Source organism: Pediculus humanus, genomic scaffold, assembly GCF_000006295.1.
Source record: "Pediculus humanus corporis 1103172107879 genomic scaffold, whole genome shotgun sequence".
Lineage (NCBI taxonomy): Eukaryota > Metazoa > Arthropoda > Insecta > Psocodea > Pediculidae > Pediculus > Pediculus humanus.
In genome coordinates, this window is record NW_002987456.1 from 121,502 (window position 1) to 139,581 (window position 18,080).

The 18,080-nt window shown below is 28.5% G+C and overlaps 4 protein-coding genes across 4 annotated transcripts; 1 reads left to right on the forward strand and 3 right to left on the reverse strand.

The window, feature by feature from the left end:
* Positions 1 to 877: 877 nt before the first annotated feature.
* On the reverse strand, positions 878 to 4,597 carry Phum_PHUM392760 (uncharacterized protein; the record flags this gene model as incomplete). Its single annotated transcript, XM_002428557.1, has 7 exons — positions 878 to 919; positions 1,031 to 1,074; positions 1,171 to 1,316; positions 1,444 to 1,748; positions 1,861 to 3,464; positions 3,551 to 4,445; positions 4,586 to 4,597. The coding sequence occupies 7 exons, from the start codon at positions 4,595 to 4,597 to the stop codon at positions 878 to 880; spliced, it is 3,048 nt and encodes a 1,015-aa protein (XP_002428602.1).
* A 2,891-nt stretch (positions 4,598 to 7,488) lies between these two features.
* Phum_PHUM392770 (Endocuticle structural glycoprotein SgAbd-8, putative) lies at positions 7,489 to 8,222 on the reverse strand (the record flags this gene model as incomplete). The annotated part of the gene is made up of 3 exons (XM_002428558.1): positions 7,489 to 7,780; positions 7,862 to 7,980; positions 8,211 to 8,222. 3 exons carry the CDS (start codon positions 8,220 to 8,222, stop codon positions 7,489 to 7,491), a joined length of 423 nt encoding a protein of 140 aa, XP_002428603.1.
* A 3,578-nt stretch (positions 8,223 to 11,800) lies between these two features.
* On the reverse strand, positions 11,801 to 16,775 carry Phum_PHUM392780 (uncharacterized protein; the record flags this gene model as incomplete). The annotated part of the gene is made up of 5 exons (XM_002428559.1): positions 11,801 to 11,932; positions 13,095 to 13,290; positions 13,504 to 13,804; positions 14,266 to 16,449; positions 16,616 to 16,775. The coding sequence occupies 5 exons, from the start codon at positions 16,773 to 16,775 to the stop codon at positions 11,801 to 11,803; spliced, it is 2,973 nt and encodes a 990-aa protein (XP_002428604.1).
* A 740-nt stretch (positions 16,776 to 17,515) lies between these two features.
* Phum_PHUM392790 (ubiquinol-cytochrome c reductase complex 7.2 kDa protein, putative) lies at positions 17,516 to 17,740 on the forward strand (the record flags this gene model as incomplete). The annotated part of the gene is made up of 2 exons (XM_002428560.1): positions 17,516 to 17,656; positions 17,696 to 17,740. The coding sequence occupies 2 exons, from the start codon at positions 17,516 to 17,518 to the stop codon at positions 17,738 to 17,740; spliced, it is 186 nt and encodes a 61-aa protein (XP_002428605.1).
* Between the last annotated feature and the right edge of the window lie 340 nt (positions 17,741 to 18,080).

The following is an 18,080-nucleotide window of genomic DNA, read 5'->3' on the forward strand; positions in this document are numbered from 1 at the left end:
TATTTATTTATTTTTTGTTTAAAAATACGAGAAATAAAATAAATAAATAAAATTTTAGAGAGATATTTAATCACAAAGGATTTATTTTTATATTTATTTATTTAAGGTAAAAAAAATTGTGAAAAAAAATCTTTTTTTTTAATATTATTATTCGTAATATATTCTCTCTCTCTCTCTCTGCTTGTGATAATGATAATAATAAAAATAATGGATACATATAAGTAAAATAAATTTTAACGTACGTCGATCCCCCTGAAAATTTTCTTTTTTCCCCCCCCCCCCCCCGAAACCCAGCCCTAAAGAAAATTTTTTCGACACGTGGATGAAAACAGTCAAAAAAAAAAAATATAAAAAAACAAATAACTCCTATGTTTATCTTTCACGAATATCGTATTAATAATAATAAATCCTGTTAGGATACATATGAGTAGTAGTAGAAGCAAGTTTCAATTTAAATCATTCAAATATTATTAAAGAATCTTTTAAAAAAAATTTTTTATCCCGAAAAAGGCCCGATAATATACATTATGTATTATTATTATTATTATTATTATTATTATTATTATTAATATTCCAGCGACATCAAATCGGGCCGTTACTCGTGTAAAAAAAAAAAGTGTTGAATTTATTATTAAATGACTTTTATTTTTATTTTTTTTACAATTACAAACAAACAAAAAAAAAAAAAAAGACAAAAAAAATTTAAATTTTTTTTATTAATGTTTTATTTATTTATTTTTATTTTTATTAAAACTTTTTCATTTTTAATGAATCAAATAGAAAAATTTTTATTACAACTACTTTTTTTTTTTTTATTTTCATTCAATGTCAATAAGACATTCAAGTGTTGTGATTGTTGTTGTTGTTGTGGTTGTTCTTATCCTTTTTTTTTTCTTTTTGTTATTCTACTACTTAAACACTAATTAATTTTTACAACAAACAAAAAAAAATTTTTTAAATGAAATTTTATTATTTATTTATTTATTTTTTAGTGTGGGAATTGTGCAAGATATTCCAATGTTTTCAAAACGTGTTCTGGAGTTTTTGGAATGTGATCCCCAACAGCACGGAAACCTATAATTTAAAATTAAATCATCCCGTTGTAAAAAAATTCCATTTCTTTCTTTTTCCTTTTTTTTTTTTTTAAATAATGTATATATATGTACTCACCGTTTTCATCGGCAACGTAATTTACGGTGATTTTTTGTCCGTCTGGAGCAGTGTAAGAGTAGGATCCAGTTACGGTTCCCAATTCCATAACTTCAGGTTTTATTTCTCCGCTTTCTTGAGCTTGGATACCGTTTTCGGTTTCAAATCTGTTGGAATGAAAAAAAAAAAAAAATTCATTAGTAAAAAAAGAAGAAGAAGATCGATCGTGAAAAAAAAACTAAAAATAAAATGACGTCATGGAATTTTTTTTTGTTTTTTTCCACGTGGACTTACGTGTATTGATAACCGTTCGCTTGCAAGTCTTGAAGTTGTTTAAGAATGGAGTAATTGCCTTCGGATCCAGATTGGTATAATCCGCTTCCTCCTTGCAAACCAGAGCCCAAAGTACTACCGAATTGAGTGGTGGTTTTTTTGAAGTTTGTTACTCTTCCACTGTTTGTAGCTCCTCCTAATCCGGTCAATCCGCCGAAAGGAGTGGCTTCAGAAGTGTAAGTTGTCGTTACTTGCTTTTGGGAGACTACTGGGTTGGTTACACCTCCGGTAACTCTAACTCCGTCAGCTCCCAAAAGTCCTGATCCCTAATAAAAAAAAAAACATTTAATACTTTGCTCCACAATGCGTTAATCTGCAACACCCATACGCAAACATAATGTTGCTCATTTAAAAGAATTAAAATTTAATTGCTCTTACTTGAACATTTAATAAGGAACTACTTTCTTGGCTTTTCGAGAAAGCGCTGTTGGATGAAGAAACAGATGATGGAGTTGTAACACCTTGTTGGAATGGGAAGGTGACACCGAGAGGTTGACCTGTCGTGCTGAATGATTCTTGAACTCTGGAGACAGTTTTTTGTACACCTCCGGCTCCTCCTAAGGCACCTGGAAGAGCACCTCCGAGAGTTGCTCCTTGAGCTCCGAAGTTGCTAGTGGTGGATTGTCCTCTGACGAATTCGCTTTGTTGAGTTCTTGTGTTTTGGAGAGAACCGGTTCCAGATTGAAGAGCGGGAACTTGAGCTCCGAGACCTTGGGATTGTCCGCTGGTGCTGTAAGATTCTTGGACGCGAGTGAAAGTTTTTTCCAATCCTCCGACTCCTCCCAAAGCACCTGGAACTCCGAGAGTAGCTCCTTGAGCTCCGAAGTTACTGGTGGTGGATTGTCCTCTGACAAATTCGCTTTGTTGAGTTCTTGTGTTTTGGAGAGAACCGGTTCCAGATTGAAGAGCGGGAACTTGAGCTCCGAGACCTTGGGATTGTCCGCTGGTGCTGTAAGATTCTTGAACGCGAGTGAAAGTTTTTTTCACTCCTCCGACTCCTCCCAAGGCGCCTTGGGCTCCAAGGGATGCTCCTTGAGCTCCGAAGTTGCTGGTGGTCGATTGTCCTCTGACGAATTCGCTTTGTTGAGTTTTAGAGCTTTGAAGTGAGCCGGCTGAACCTCCGAGTCCTCCGAGTCCTCCTAATCCTCCCAATCCTCCTTGTCCCAATGCTCCAGCTGTGTTTTGTCCGAATCCTTGTTTTGTGACGTAAGCAGATTCAGTTGTGGTGATGGATCCACCGCTGGTACCCAATGGGAATTTTTTAACGGCTTTTCCGAATACAGTGGTGGTTCCAAAACCAGAAGTGGTACCGGTTCTACTTCCTTGAGCTCCGGCTCCGAATCCAGATCCAGCTCCAAGTCCAGATCCGGCTCCAAGTCCAGTTCCGGCTCCGGCTCCAAATCCAGTTCCGAGTCCAGATCCAGTGAGTTCTTGACTTTTGAAGGTAGATGTTTTGCTAGTGGTAACTGCAAGGCGGTTGGCATTTGCTCCAAATCCTTGGGCTCCTTGAGCTCCGGCTCCGAATCCAGATCCAGCTCCAAGTCCAGATCCGGCTCCAAGTCCAGATCCGGCTCCAAGTCCAGTTCCGGCTCCAAATCCAGTTCCGAGTCCAGATCCAGCGAGTTCTTGACTTTTGAAGGTAGATGTTTTGCTAGTGGTAACTGCAAGGCGGTTGGCATTTGCTCCAAATCCTTGGGCTCCTTGAGCTCCGGCTTGGAATCCTTGGGAACCAGTCAATCCTTGGGAACCAGTCAATCCTTGGTTTCCGAAAGATGTGGAAGTTCTGGTGGTGGTGACTGAGAAACTGTTACCTCCAGATCCGAATCCTCCTTGAGCGCCAACTGCTTTTTGGCCACTTAAAGAAGCTCCAGAACCGCTTTGAGTGGTTTTCAATCCGAAACCAGAAGCTTGTCCTCCAAAGCTACCAGATTGTGTCGAGAAAGTGGTTGGTTGAGAAGTAGTCGAAGTGCTGCCAAAAGTTCCTATCGACCCACGAATTCAAATACATGAGAAATCGAATTTTAAAATCTCATTGAATTTTTTGAAATTTAATTAAAACTTCATTTACCTTCTGAAACTCTTTGAGTGGTGACCGAGACTGGAGCAAGCGGGCTAGTCGTGGTTGAAGATTGACCATCCAATCTTGTTACTTGCGTAACACGAGGAGCACCGACTTGTACAGTGGGTCCGCTCAATTGTTGGCCGCTTACTTGTGTAGTTTCAGTTTTTTTCAAAATTTGTTGAAGAGTCGAAAGTGGCAATTGGTTGGAAACATCACCGCTAGAAACTCCAGAGCTAGAGATTCGTTCGATTTTGGTTACAGTGCCTCCCAAGCCGGCCAATTGTTGCAAGTTAGCACCAGAGAGTCCGGCGCTGGCAAGATCAGCTCCAGATAATCCACCGCTCAAACTGGCTCCGGAAAGTCCGCTGCCGCTCAAACTGGCTCCGGAAAGTCCGGCACCGCTCAAGCTAGCACCCGAAAGTCCGGCACCGCTCAAGCTGGCACCAGAAAGTCCGGATCCGGAAAGGCTGCCACCAGAGAGTCCCAAAGCGCTGTCGGGGATTCTTTGAACGCTCAAAAGCTTAACACCTAAAGGTCCGCTTCCACCGGAGAGAACAGAGCCTCCGCCGGAGAGAACAGAGCTACCACCGGAAAGAACAGAGCCTCCGAATCCGGAAACACTGGATCCAGGAACTCCAGAAAGGGAAGATCCTGAAAATCCGAGACCGGAGTCGGAAATTCTTTCAATTCCAACAACTTTTACTCCACCGGAGAGAGGTTGAAGTCCACTAAGTTGACCACCAAGTGGAAATGAAGAAAGCGAAGAGCCACCAAGTCGAGAAACACCCAGAGGAGGTAAAGTCGAAACGGAACCGAATCCGCCGAGCGAACCGAGGGGGGTACCAGAAAGAGTATATTGAGGCTTAGCCGCAACAGCAGCTAAAACTGCCAAAAGGCATGTCTGCAAAAAACAATTCGAAAAAAAAATTTTTTTTTTTTCCCACATAATTCTTTATCACGAAAAACTTTAGATTTTCAAAAAAAAAAAAATTTAAGAAAAGGTTTTTTTTTTTTTCAAAGATTTATCTCTGTATATCTTACCCATTTAAACATGATGTAATCCAATGAGGCGGTCTGTCTTGTTGGCGACACGCAAGTGGACAATATTGTTACAACATGTTGTCATTTATACGGGGCCAGGTTTATTCCAGTTTATTTGGATATTTGCAAAATTATGAAAATCTCAAATACACCCATCCTTTGCTCTTTTATCGGTCATTATTTGGTCATCTTCAAGGTAAGATGTATCATTTTTTTTTTTTTTTCAAATTCAATTTATCGATTTGTTTTTTTCCGTCTTTTTGTCTTTTCCATTCGCACAATTATCAAAATTAATTTTTATTTTTTTTTTTACAGGATGATGACAAAAATTACAGGATTTTAGGGGGAAATTTTTTTAAATGAGTTAATTAATGAGTTAATCGACATGAAGCAGGATTTGAAAGGACATTTTTTTTAAGAGCTTTAATTTTTTTTCAATTTTTTTTTTTTTCAGGTTCAAGAATAAAAAAGGATGAACAATTGATTAATCTAATTTTTTTTATATTAATTTTAATGGTAAATTTTCTTTGGACGTTAATCCACTTTTCGGGTATTGATATAAACATGCAGGATTTAACAGATCGAAGAAGAATTTTACTCAGAAAAGAATTTGTTTGTTTTCGGGGGAGTTAAAGATTAAGGTTTAACAACGTGTACCCCAACAGTTTTTTTTTTTTTATGGTAATTTTTTAATTCCGACAGCCAAAAATTTGATGAGATTGACTGATTGTTAATTGAATTCAAATTATAAATTTAATTATATTTTCACATATATATTATTTAATAATAACGTAATTAAAACAAGACAACTCAGGATTTGAAAAAATCCTGATTTGGGTTAATCTATAAACAATTTAGTTTTATCACCCGGTTAAGCTGTCTCCGTTAAATAGGACTTTACATTCACAGGGTGTTCGTTAAAAAATTTTTTTAAATTTATACAATGACATTTATTTTTTCAAATGGTCAACAAAAAAAATATTTTGATCTTACATTAAAAATCCTGCAGTGGATTGGCCGTTATTATTAGCTGACAGTTATCTCACGACAGCATGCTGATTCGATACCCCTATACCTCTATATAATATTAGTGACAGGAAGACATTTCATCCCGGAAAAGTCCTTTCTTAAATTTCCCGGATATGAAATCGTTCGTTCAAATCTTATACGTTGTGTTTATTCTCTACTCTATCAATTATAGTCTATAATTAGGCTCTTCGCGTCCTCCGGTGGAAATTTGAAGCAATCAAATTTTTTTCTGGAACGATACCTGGAATTTTTTGGTTTTTTTTAAAGGGTAAAAATAATTACCCCCCTTCCTCCCCCTCATACAGCAATTAAATATTTTATTTAAACGAGGATAATTACAGATAAAAAAATTCCCTTCTCGAAAAAGGGATTTTTTGTAAAAAAAAAAAAAAAAAAAAAAATTGAAATGACATTTATTAATAAATTTCATGGAACACTCTGTATATATAAAACTGACCGGTTTAAAATTGTACTAGATCCTGTTTGAGAATGACATTTAAAAAATTTTTAAAGTCGCTCGCCTGCCGTAAATTATAAAAAAAAAAAAAAAAAAAAAAACATTTTGATGAGTAAATTTTTTTTATATAAAATGCGTAGAAAATAATAAAAAAAGTTCAGTCGGTTATTAATATTAAATAAAAAATTAAGGCGGTTTAAAAAAAAAAAAAAACAATTTTTTTTTTTCTTTGATTATGAGCTAATAATGTGTTATGGGAAAACCTCACATCCATAGAATCTTTTTTTTTTTTTTTTTCATTTTTCATTTAAATGTTATTTAAAAGGAAAATTTTTTTTTTTTTTACAGTCGAAGAAATAAAAATAAAAAATCGTAAATTTATTCGTACGAATCAAATCTGGTTTGCCTTGGGTTTTTTTTCGAAAAACAGTTAAAAAAGATGCGTCGTCGTTGTCGTCGTCGACGCCGCCATCTTTGGTGAAAATTCCTGTTAAATGTCTCCAAAAGTTCACCAATAACCAAAAATTTTACCAAACATTATTATTGTCCTGATACTTAAATAATTTATTAACACTTTTATTTTCATTATTTTATTATTTATCGTTAATGAATTACCAAGTACTCGAGAGAGAGAGAGAGAAATAGGGGGAGGGGGAAAATAATACTTATAGCAGAACAAGTTCAGTCTTTTCGTGAAACAAAATAAAAATTATTCTTCTTTTTAACAATAAATATAATAAAAATTTTCATCTTTTTATTTTAATAATCGATACAAGGGGGGAGGGGGGCGAGAAATTTATTATATATAACCGAAAGTCGTCTGCCATCTTTTCTTTATTGAGTTGTGTGACATTTAATAATGTTAATAAAAAAAAAAACGACGTGTCTCTAGACAGAGATGTCATAGAGATGCACGTTCTATTAAATAATATTAAATTAATCTTTAATTTATTTTTATGTTCTTGATTTCATTTATAATATTTTTTTCTTTTTTTCCACGTAATAATTATTGTTTTCCGTTATTGAAATTGTTTTCTTTTATCATTAAGTTATCCATTTAAAAAAACTTTATTTTTTCCGTTAATTTATTATTAGCAATCGTTTGTTTATACACTCTATGAATCCAACGACAAAATTCAACGGAAATTTTTTATTTTTTCAATAACGGAAAAAGCAAAAATTCGTGTTGTTGTAAAGATTTGCTCAAATTGCAAATTTTTAATTTTTTTTTTTTTTGAAATAAAAAAATGAAAAAAAAAACAAAAAAAAATTTTTTTTTAAAAAAAAGAAGAAAAATTTTAATAATGATTTTTTTTTTTGTAAAATCACATTACAATATGAAATATTGAAACACTAGAAATATGGCAGACTGTTGTTATTATTAATAATGATGATAAAAACTCGATTTTTAATTAATTTAACCGAATCTGTTTGGTTGTCTGACTGGACCACCTTCTTCAGGTTGTGGATTTGCTCTTATGTATTCCAAAGCTTTCAATATTTCTGGAGGGATTGGTGGTGGGGTTGGCAAATGATCACCCTGTGGTTGGAAACCATTTTCGTCAGCAATGTAAGTGAGCCTAACGGGAACTCCTTCGGGAGAAGTAAATGAAACTTGACCTTGAGCTACTTGAGCTTCCAAATCTGGATTTCCAGCGTTTTTCAATTGTCCTTGTTCTTCCGCTTGAGTACCGTCTCCAGACTCATAACTAAAATCATTATTATTATTATCGATAATCGCGATAAGATAAGGAGCGATCACGTTAAATTAATTATTATAATAAATTTACCTCCATTTGTAACTGCCATCGTGATTCACGGAGTTTTCGTATCTCAAAATGGGGACTTCGCTTTGTGGATTTCTTTGCGGTGCACAAAGTGCCGAAGCCAGGATAACTGATAAGAATACCTTTAAATAAAAAAAAAAAAAAAAAAAAGGTTTTACACGTTAGAAAAATTTAAAATAAATCTCAATAACAAAAAAAAAGGCAATTTTGAATTAAATAAATGAAAAGGCATTTGTTTTTTCTTATATATAAAGAAACCTATTCTAATAATAATAATAATTATTTTTTTGAAAAAACAAAACAAAAAAAATTTTTTCGGATGTTTACGTATTTTTTTTTTAAAAAAACTTACGATAACTTTCATATTGATAAAAATAAAATTTTTTTTTTTTTTTAGATGATTAATTATCAAACTCCAGTGAATACACTAAATGTATTTCGTTTAAAATTTTACTTTATATAGAATATCGTATTCTATCCTAGAATTATTAAAAAATAATTCATAATAGGTAAGTTAAATATTTATTGGTAATAAATTCTTTTTTTTTTTTATAAACATTAAAATAATGTTAAAAGTTATTAGTTTGATGACCTGATCAATGGCAAAGAGCAATTTTTTTTTTTTTTTCTCTTTTTTTTTGCCTACATTTTTTTTTTTTTATTATTAGTATTATTACATAAAAAAAAAAAAACTATAACCTGCGAATTAAAAAAAAGTTTTTTTTTGTCACACTAACATTCAAATTTGATAACAATTGTTTTTGTTTGTTTGTTTGTTTGTACTTGTTCCTTAATTTTTTTTGTTTATTTTGGAAAAATTAACAAAAAAAAATTTTAAAAAAAAGGCGTAACAATCCAGGATTCAAAGCTTTTTTTTAAATGTTTAATAAAAAAAATAGGCGTGACACATTGACACATGCTAATAATAAAATAATTATTATTTAACAGTTATTTATAATAATAATGATGATGATATTGATGATGATGATGAAAAATGGTGACACACGGTCGAGTTGAAAAAATAATTTTTTTTTTTTTTTTGATTTTGAAATTTATTATTAGAGAACATAATAAAAATTTTCCTTTTTTTTTCATTTTTTTTTTTTTTTGTTATGTAATAAATTACTGAATCGAGAAGATCATCTTGAATTCTTTTGGGCCACTCCTTGATTGAATTAAAACGCATTGCGGAAATTTCAGGTCCAACGCAAGGTAGAAGTCAGTTGTTTGCCGAAGAGGCCAAGGTTTTTTTTCACCTACATATAAAAAAACTCCCTCTCGATTTTTCTTTTTTTTTTTTTTAAATCAGGTAATTTATGTTCTGCCATATACGAAAAACACGCATAAACAACAACAAAAACAAATCAAATAAATATAAAAAAAAAAAAAATTCATCATCATTTGTAATCGATGAAAAAAAAATAAAAATATAAAATGTCGGTTTTTTCCTTTGATTTTTCCTCATTTTTCCTTAATAGAAAAAAACTTTTTTTAAGAAATTTTGAAATTGGGTATAAAAAAAAAAAACCATGAGAATATTTTTTTTTTAAGTATTGCATAACGGAAATGAAAAAGAAGAACCCGACGAAAAAGTTTTTTTTTTTTTTTTTGTCATTGGAAATTAAAATACCTGGAAAATTTTTTTTTTAAAACGATTTAACGTATAAAAAAAATTTTTTTTTTTTTTTTAAAAACATGAACTGATTGAAATTTAAAAAAAAATTAACATAAAAAAAAAATAATTGAGCAATATAAAATGTTGTTATGAGGAAAATACCAAGGCCAAAGGTAATAGTTCAGGTTTGGCTGGAAGCAAACAAGGTTGAACGGAGTGGATGAAGATGAGGAGGAGGAGGTTTTAGGTTATTTATTTTAATTTCATTTAAAATTATTATTATTATTTTTTCTTTTTTAACACTCTCTTAAATTTTTTTTATTTATTACATTATTATAAAGGGTTTAATATCATCATCATTATCATCATCCTACATATCAAATAATATATATATAAAAAATTAGTAATAATCAAAAAAAGGTTTTTTTTTTTTTAAAGTTGTTTTTGCGAATATTATTATTATTATTACAATCGTGACAAGTTTTTATTTGTTTGTCAGAGTTTAACCAATTATTATTATTATTATTTCAGGTACTCTCATCATCATGAGTAATAAATAATAATCCCTGAATATAATGGGTGGTAATTTAAAAAAACTTTTTTTTTTTTTTTAAATAAAAGTCCTTCCATCACAATTCATTTCTTTTAAATATTATTATTATTATTTACTATTTAAAATATTCAATTCAATCAATCAATCAATCAATCAAAATATTCAAAATATAATTGGTCAATTTTTTTTTTTTTTGTTTTTCTTTCTATTTTCCAGGTTTGAGAATAAAGATTAAAAAATTATTATTATCTCGTCTTCCTTGAACCCCAAACTTTTTTTTTTTTTTTTTTTATTAAATTAAAAATGTTGAAGGTGAAGGAAAAAATTTTATTTTTTTTTTTTGTAAGTCAAACATTGTTTTTTTTTTTTTAAAACATTATTAACCAAAAATTAATTTAATTTATGTATATATGTATGTATGTAAGTTTGTATTAAAAAATAACTTTCAACTTTTTATTTCTTTTAAAAAAAAAAAAAAATCAATCATTTCGTTTGAAATTATAAACTTGTTTTCCTTAATAAATTATTAGATTAGCAAAGCAAAAAAGCAAAAAAAGGTAAAAAAAAACAAAATTTTCATCATCATCATCATCATCATCATCATCATCATCATTATCATCGTCTTACACAAAATTAATAAAAAAAGTTCAAAGCAAGAAAACACATAAAAATTTTGTTGACATTTTTCCTTTTTTTTTTAATGAAATTTGTATAAATTAAAATTTAATAAAATGACCTTTTTGATAAGAATTTAATTTTAATTTTTTTCAGAGAGGGGAGGGGGGGGAGAGAGAGAGAGAGAGGAAAATTCGAATGTTTTTTCCTTAATAAGAAAAACAAAAATTAAATACAAACAATTTAAATGAAAAGAAATGAAAATTTTCCCGACGAGAATTTCACGTAGAAAATCATTTTTATATTCGCTAAATAAAACATGATTAAAAAAATTATTATTATTATTATTATTATTATTATTATTACTTGATTCGATAAAAATTTTATGAGCAAGTCGACGTGTAATTATTTTTAAATAAAAAAAAGTTATTTATTATTATTTTTATTTATTTACTTGTTACTTCAATAAATTTAAATAAGTTTTTATCTCGAAATTCTTTAAACTTTTTAAAAAATAGTTGAATAATAATAATAATAAATTTTTAAAACAATAATTAATTTGCCTTTTATTTTATATTAAATAAAATTATTAATATTATTACTGTATTATTAAATTTAATTCAATTTGATTATGGTTATTGCACTATAAAAGTTACAAAATTTTTTTTTATAATTAATAAAGTTTAAATTTTTATTTAACGTTTTAAATAAATAAATAAATAAGTAAAAATATTCGATTTCATTTAACAAAAGAAAAAAAAAAGAAAAAAATTTTTTTATTTATTACTCACTCATTGAAAGGAAAGTCGATGTTTTAAAATGTCAAATTTTTAAGGCGTTTTATTATAATTAAATAATATTATGTAATTATTTTACACAAAAAATATTTTCTATTGTTAAATTTAAATTACAAAACTTTTTGTTTTTTTTTTCTGATATATAATAATAATAATAATAATAATAATTTAAATTCTCTAAACTTTCATTTAAAATAAATAAATAAATAAATTTTATTTTTTTATCATTTTCTTTTTTTTAATACTTAATTAATAATAAATGAAAAAATTTTCAATTTTTATATCTTTTTTTTTTTTATTATAATACATTTTAAATAAATATATATTTATAAAAATTAATTATTTTTTTTGTATTTTCCAAATCAAACTCCTCCGGAATCCATAACTAAATTTCCATCTTTATCTTTTAATCGTATCCTTCCAGATGAGTATCTAGTCTCTTGAACACCATCCGAATAAAGTATTTTAACTGTTCCATCGGGGTATTCTCGTCGCTGGAGAAAAAATTTACGTTTTATATAAAAAAGAAGCATAATCGTTTACATCTATTACTACCTTAACCTCTAAAAATTAAAACTACAGACTAAAAAAAAAAAAAAGCAAAAACAAGGCTTTTCCACGCACGACTAGACAATGTTTGAACCCAAATATTCTAATCACGTTTTTTTTTTTTTTTTTTGTAAGGCATAAGGTGTTCAGCACGCGACCTGTACAAACTACAGAAGGCAGATATAAAAAAAAAAAAAATCCACTGGGTTCAATCATCAGCAAGAATGAAAATTCGTGAAAAAAAAAAAAAAAAAAATATACAAGGTTTAATTTGTTCATCATTTATTAAACTTTATATCTATTGGGAAAAATTGTTACATGAATTCTTTACTACAAAACCTTCCTGATACTTTTTTGTACCTAATTTGAAAAAGTATTTTTTTAATATAAAAACAAATATATCGTATACGATCCTCCCCCTGTACGATTTTTCACAACGTTTCATTCAATTGAAATACCAACACTCATATCAACTACAATATAAAATGTCACAAGACAGTACCAAACCCATTTGTGGCTTAAAAGAACAATGACATCAACGTACGTAACAGTTTTCAATTGTTAACAATAAAAACATTTTTTTTTTAAATGCCATAAAATTTATGTCATCGTGAGTACGTATACAAATTTTTTTAAAACCCCAGGTACGTCTCGATTCAAAACCCAGACTCATACACCACCCTTATGGGGGAAAGCAAAGTAAAATTATAGGCCCAAGGGTTAGGTTCTTAAAACTCGTCAATTTATTCACAGACATAAGTATGGAGTTTGCGAATCATGTTTTACAATATGTAAGAAATACATTCAATGACGACGCAGATCAAAGTTCAACTGTCTAGAACTTCAAGTAACGAAACCCCCGATGAACTTTTTGCACATCATTAAGTCAATTCCAGTAAGTCGTCGTCGTCGTCGTCGTCGTCGTCGTCGTCTTCACGTTCACAAATAATAATTTTCGCATGGAGAATTTCAGAGACCCCCATTCAAGGGCCCAAAGAATTTATTAAAACAACACTCGAATGAAAATTGAAATTGAAAACTACATAAAATAAATGAAGTCATAAACGAAAAAGTCAATAAATAAATAAAAAAAAATTATTTTCAAACCTTAAAATTTTCAGTATGTATTTCTTTTTGCCCGTTGGGCATAATTAACGTTTTATGACCCGTTTCATCAGTTTTTATTACTGTACCGTCTAAGAATCTCCATTCATCTTTTCCAGTAGAATCACAAAAACGAACACAACCGTTTGGAAATGATATTTCTGTCGAACCGTCAGGGTAACGTCTTTCGGTTTGACCACTAAAAAAAAAAAAAAAATCAGTAAAAATTATCCATTAATAGTAATTTTACATTTCTCTTTTCATCAATATACAAATGTATAAAAGTATAACATTTAAACTAAGAGGAAACACATTGTAATTTTTTAGTTTATATCAAAAAAAAAAATTTAATTTTTTATAAAAAATTATACAATTTAATTTATGGGAGAATTAAAAAAGGTTAACAACTTACGAAGGGAATTCGAAAACTTCCATTCCATCCTTGTAAGTCGTATGCCAAGTTTGAGTTTCAAAATAATAATATTTTTCACAACCATCTTTAACATTAGTTTCTTTTACATCACCATTATAATATATAATTTTAATAACATCTTGGTTAGGTGATATTTTTTTTATGTTACCATTCGAATAAACAATTTCTTTTGTACCATCGTCCAAAATTCTTTCTTTTGTATATATTCCACGTTCAGTAGTAGGTAGTTCGGAAATAAAATCTGAATCCCACATGGAAACATTTTCTTTATTTCCACGTCCTGTACGTCCTGTAATTAAAAATAATAATAATAATATATTACTGATTTCAAATCATTTTTTGTTTTTATATAAAAAAAAAGTTATTTACGGTTATTAATTTCCAAAGGATTATTATTTATCTGGTCATCATTCGTATCATCTGAATCTTGAGAAAAATTCACCGACTCGGAATTATTTTCAAAATTTTTATTTTCTTTTTTATCATTTAAAAAATATGGCACCGAAGAAATATCAGGTTTTTTTTTTGATTTTCCTTCCCTTAACGTTGAGTTCTTGTAATCAGAAATACTTATTATTTCTTCAGAAGTTTCAATAAAATCTTTTTCCGCATCTGAAAAACATAATTATTATTATTATTATTTAATTAAAACGAATAAAATTACCATAAATTAAATTAAGGAAGTCTAAGTTATTTTATTTTAAATATTTTAATGCTAAAGAGAAACCGTTAAAAACGTACCTTTTTGGTCAAAATTTGAAAACCGTCTTCCATCCTTTGGATTGGCAGATTCGGGTAAAGTTTTGTTGTCAAATCTATTTGTTTCAATACCGCTATCCGTAGAAATGGAACAAAAAATTTTTCTAGAATGTTGATTTGATGAATCGTCGCTGTTATCTAAAATAAATTGTTTTTTTATGTTTGGAGCACTATTAACTCTTCTAAGTGCGGTTTCCAATGATTGTCTGGATTTTAAAGAAACAGATTCTCTTGCTGAACACGAACATGACGAAAGTTTAGTTTTACCTATCGATGGTTTATATTTTTCTAGTTCGGAATTGACGGCGCGAATTATTTTTGCATTTAATTTTTTATCACTATTATAAGCTATTCTTTTGGAACTTAATTTTTTTAAATTTTCATTTTCATTTTTTAATTCACTATTTTCCTTTTCTAAACTTCTAATTTGATTTCTTAATCGAGCTTGGCAGGCGGCCCATCTAGATTCTTTAGTTGATACTAAACTATTTATTTTTTCCAAATCTTTTTTCAATTGCATTATTTCCTCTCGTTCTCGTCTATTGGGTCGACAATTATTTTGTTTGCAATAAGTTTCAAAAACATTTCGATCTTTTTGTAATTTTTTATAGCCTTCCGTCATTTTTATATCAAATGCTTTTCTTTCTTCTTCCATTTGCTTTTCAAATTCTTTCCTTTCTTTCATCAACTTGTGTTTCTCTTCTTGACATTCCTTAAGTAATTTTTCAAATTTACTATTTTCTTTTCGAAATATTAATATTTCCTTTTCAAGCTCTTCTAAACGTTCTCTTAGCAGTGCACTGTTTAAAACAACTTTATCAGTTTGTTCTTTATTTGAAAATTTTGTTTTTTCCGTTTTAAAATGCTTTGCCGCGGGTTTTTTCACGACTCGTTTTATTGTTTTTTTACGCGGAGGAAAATCCCAATTCATTAAAGGTTTCACATTATCTTGTAAACCTTTGCGTTTAAGTTTCATTGCAATTTTGTTTTGATCAATTAATTTTTTACTTTTATCATTATTGACTTCATTTTCGGTAAATTCAAATTGACTTCCAGTGTTGTCTTTGATTTTAGACTTTAAATTTTTAAAATTTTTCACATATTCTTGAAGAAGTCTTTTCTGATTACTGATTATTGGTTTTTGATTACTCCCTGTAGATTTTTCTTTAACTTCATTAAAATTACTATCATTTGAAAAACTTGGCAGATCTTTCATGCATTGAAAAGAATTATTCTTATCATCAGATTGCTTTAAATTACTTTCAGTATTTTCAAAAAAATCATTTTCAATAGACTCTAATTTATTTGAACTTGAATTGTTTTTTTCACAATCGGGACTAGCATTCATTTCATCTAATACATTTTTTTCCATTGGGTTGATAGAAAAAAAATCTGAGGATGGCATATTTTTTTTTAAACTCATGTTTTCTTCATTGGATTTTTGATGAATGGAAGTAATCGATTGATCCATTAGTTTATTCACAAACGAAGAAGATGAACAAAAACTATCATCATTAATTTTTTGTTCTAATATTTCAAAAACTTTTAACTCTTTTTCATCTTTTTTTGTTTCAAAATCGCCTAAATCAGAGATTGCAGGAGACTCAAGTTTTTTTAACTGTGTTTGCCTCTCCTTTTTAAATATATTTTCAAAATGAAATGGATAATCTGAAGTTTCTTTAAAACTTTTTAAAGCGTCTGGAAAAAAATGTTTTTTTTCCTTCACTTTGCAATAAATATTATTAGAACTAACTGGAAATTCTTTATTCGATTTCAAACTTAATTGCTTAGAAATGCATTTAGGTTTAACATTGTTTGAGGGCTTTGCCAATGTTTCTGATTGTGATAATCCACGATTTTCATCTTGTCTTTTATTTTTTATACTTTTACACGTTTTTGGCTTTTTATTTAAATGGGTTTTAACTCGTTTTTCTTTATATATTTCAGGTAAACTTTTAAAATCTTCCATTGTCATTCTGAAGCGAGCCAAACCATCTCCTCTTCTTAAAAAATTCTTTCGAGTTGGTACAATATTTTCAAATTCAGGATAAATATTTTTATAATTATTTTCCATTAATTCATTTTCAGATTCACATGTTCTTTTTCTCAATTCATCATTTATATCATCATCACTATGTTTTTCGGTTTGTTTTCTCAAAATTTTTTCTTTTAAGTTGTTTATACTGCATTCACCTAAAAAAAAACATAAAAAATTACTTAATCAGTAAAATATAATTAATTAATTACACTGTTATTCATATGCAATATATGTATAAATATAATTCTAGAGGCATCAAAAAAAAATTAACATTAATTAAATAACATTACAAACCTATGGAAAGATTCATTGGTTTTAAAATTGAATGACTACCAAAATTAAGAAGTTCTCTTTGAGTTTTTTGAAATTCTTTTAATTTTTGTTGTTGTTCAAGTTGCCAACTATTTAAATCAGCCAGTTTTTGCCCAAAGTCTGAGAAAATCTCAGATGCCATGTTTAAATCTTGCAAAAAATATATTGTAGAAACCAAAGTTAGAATAAGTTATAAATTATGTCAACCGAAAACAATCTGGAAGAACCATTTCTTAATTGTACATATATAAAACATAACAAACTGTTTTTTCAGTTTTCAAATTAAATCTTACAATTATTAATTTACATTTATAATAAGTTTTAAATACTTTGTACAGGTTGAAATAAGTTAAATATTAAAATCTCCGCTGATAAAATTAAAAATTCAGTTTTGTGATTTAGGATCAATCAATGCTTAGCATATTTTTTAAATAAACCTTCATTTGAAACCGTTTAAATCTTTTCATTTAAAATTCCTTTTCTTGACAATAATAATAAATTAAATTGGAAAAAAATTTGATACACAATTAAAAAAACAATGAAATTTGAAATGAATTCATTGTTAAATATGTAAAGTTTAAAAGCTATTTAACATTACAACACAAACTTGACTTTAAACAAATAAAAGTTTAACTATTATTGTTACATTCTTAACATTTAGTTAATTGAAAAACATTTGATATCATATTAATATTTGATATTAATTCAATTAGTTAAATTTTAACGTAAATAACGCGCCACAAACAGCGTTTAAATTAATTTATAGCGAAATTTTTTTTTTCACTAAAATTAGTTTAGAAATAAAATACAAATGTTTTGAAACAATTTAAAATTTTTTCATTTTCTATTTAAGATTCACTTTGGTCTCAATTTTTTTTAAAAATGTCTGTTACTGCATCCCTTTATCGCATTTTGTTTAAAAGATCTTCAACATTTACTTTAACCATATTGGCCGGGGCTTTCGTTTTTGAAACCCTTGTCGAAAATGGTGCAAATGCAATTTTTGAACATCATAATAAAGGAGTGAGTAACATATAGAATTTTAACATAAATTTATTTTAGTATTTTTTCAAATTTCCTAGTAAATATATGTCTGAAAAAAAATAATTATAGTGCAATATCTTTTAAAGATTAGTACTTTAATTATTATACCTTCTTGATGAGTATTTTTTAAATTAGGAAAAAAAAAGTTTTATCAATTAATTTAAAAGCTTGCTAAGCATAAATGATTTTGTTAAATCACATTTGCACATACATACACATAAATACACATGATTACATATTTGTATAATTTATAAATACTAAAATAAATTAATATTTCCAAAACTATATTATAAAAACTTATTATTTTATTTCAGAAATTGTTTCATCATATGATAGAAAATCAGAAAGCCAAAAGCGAATAATTATTTAGTAAATGTACCACAATTTAGAACAGAATGATTTT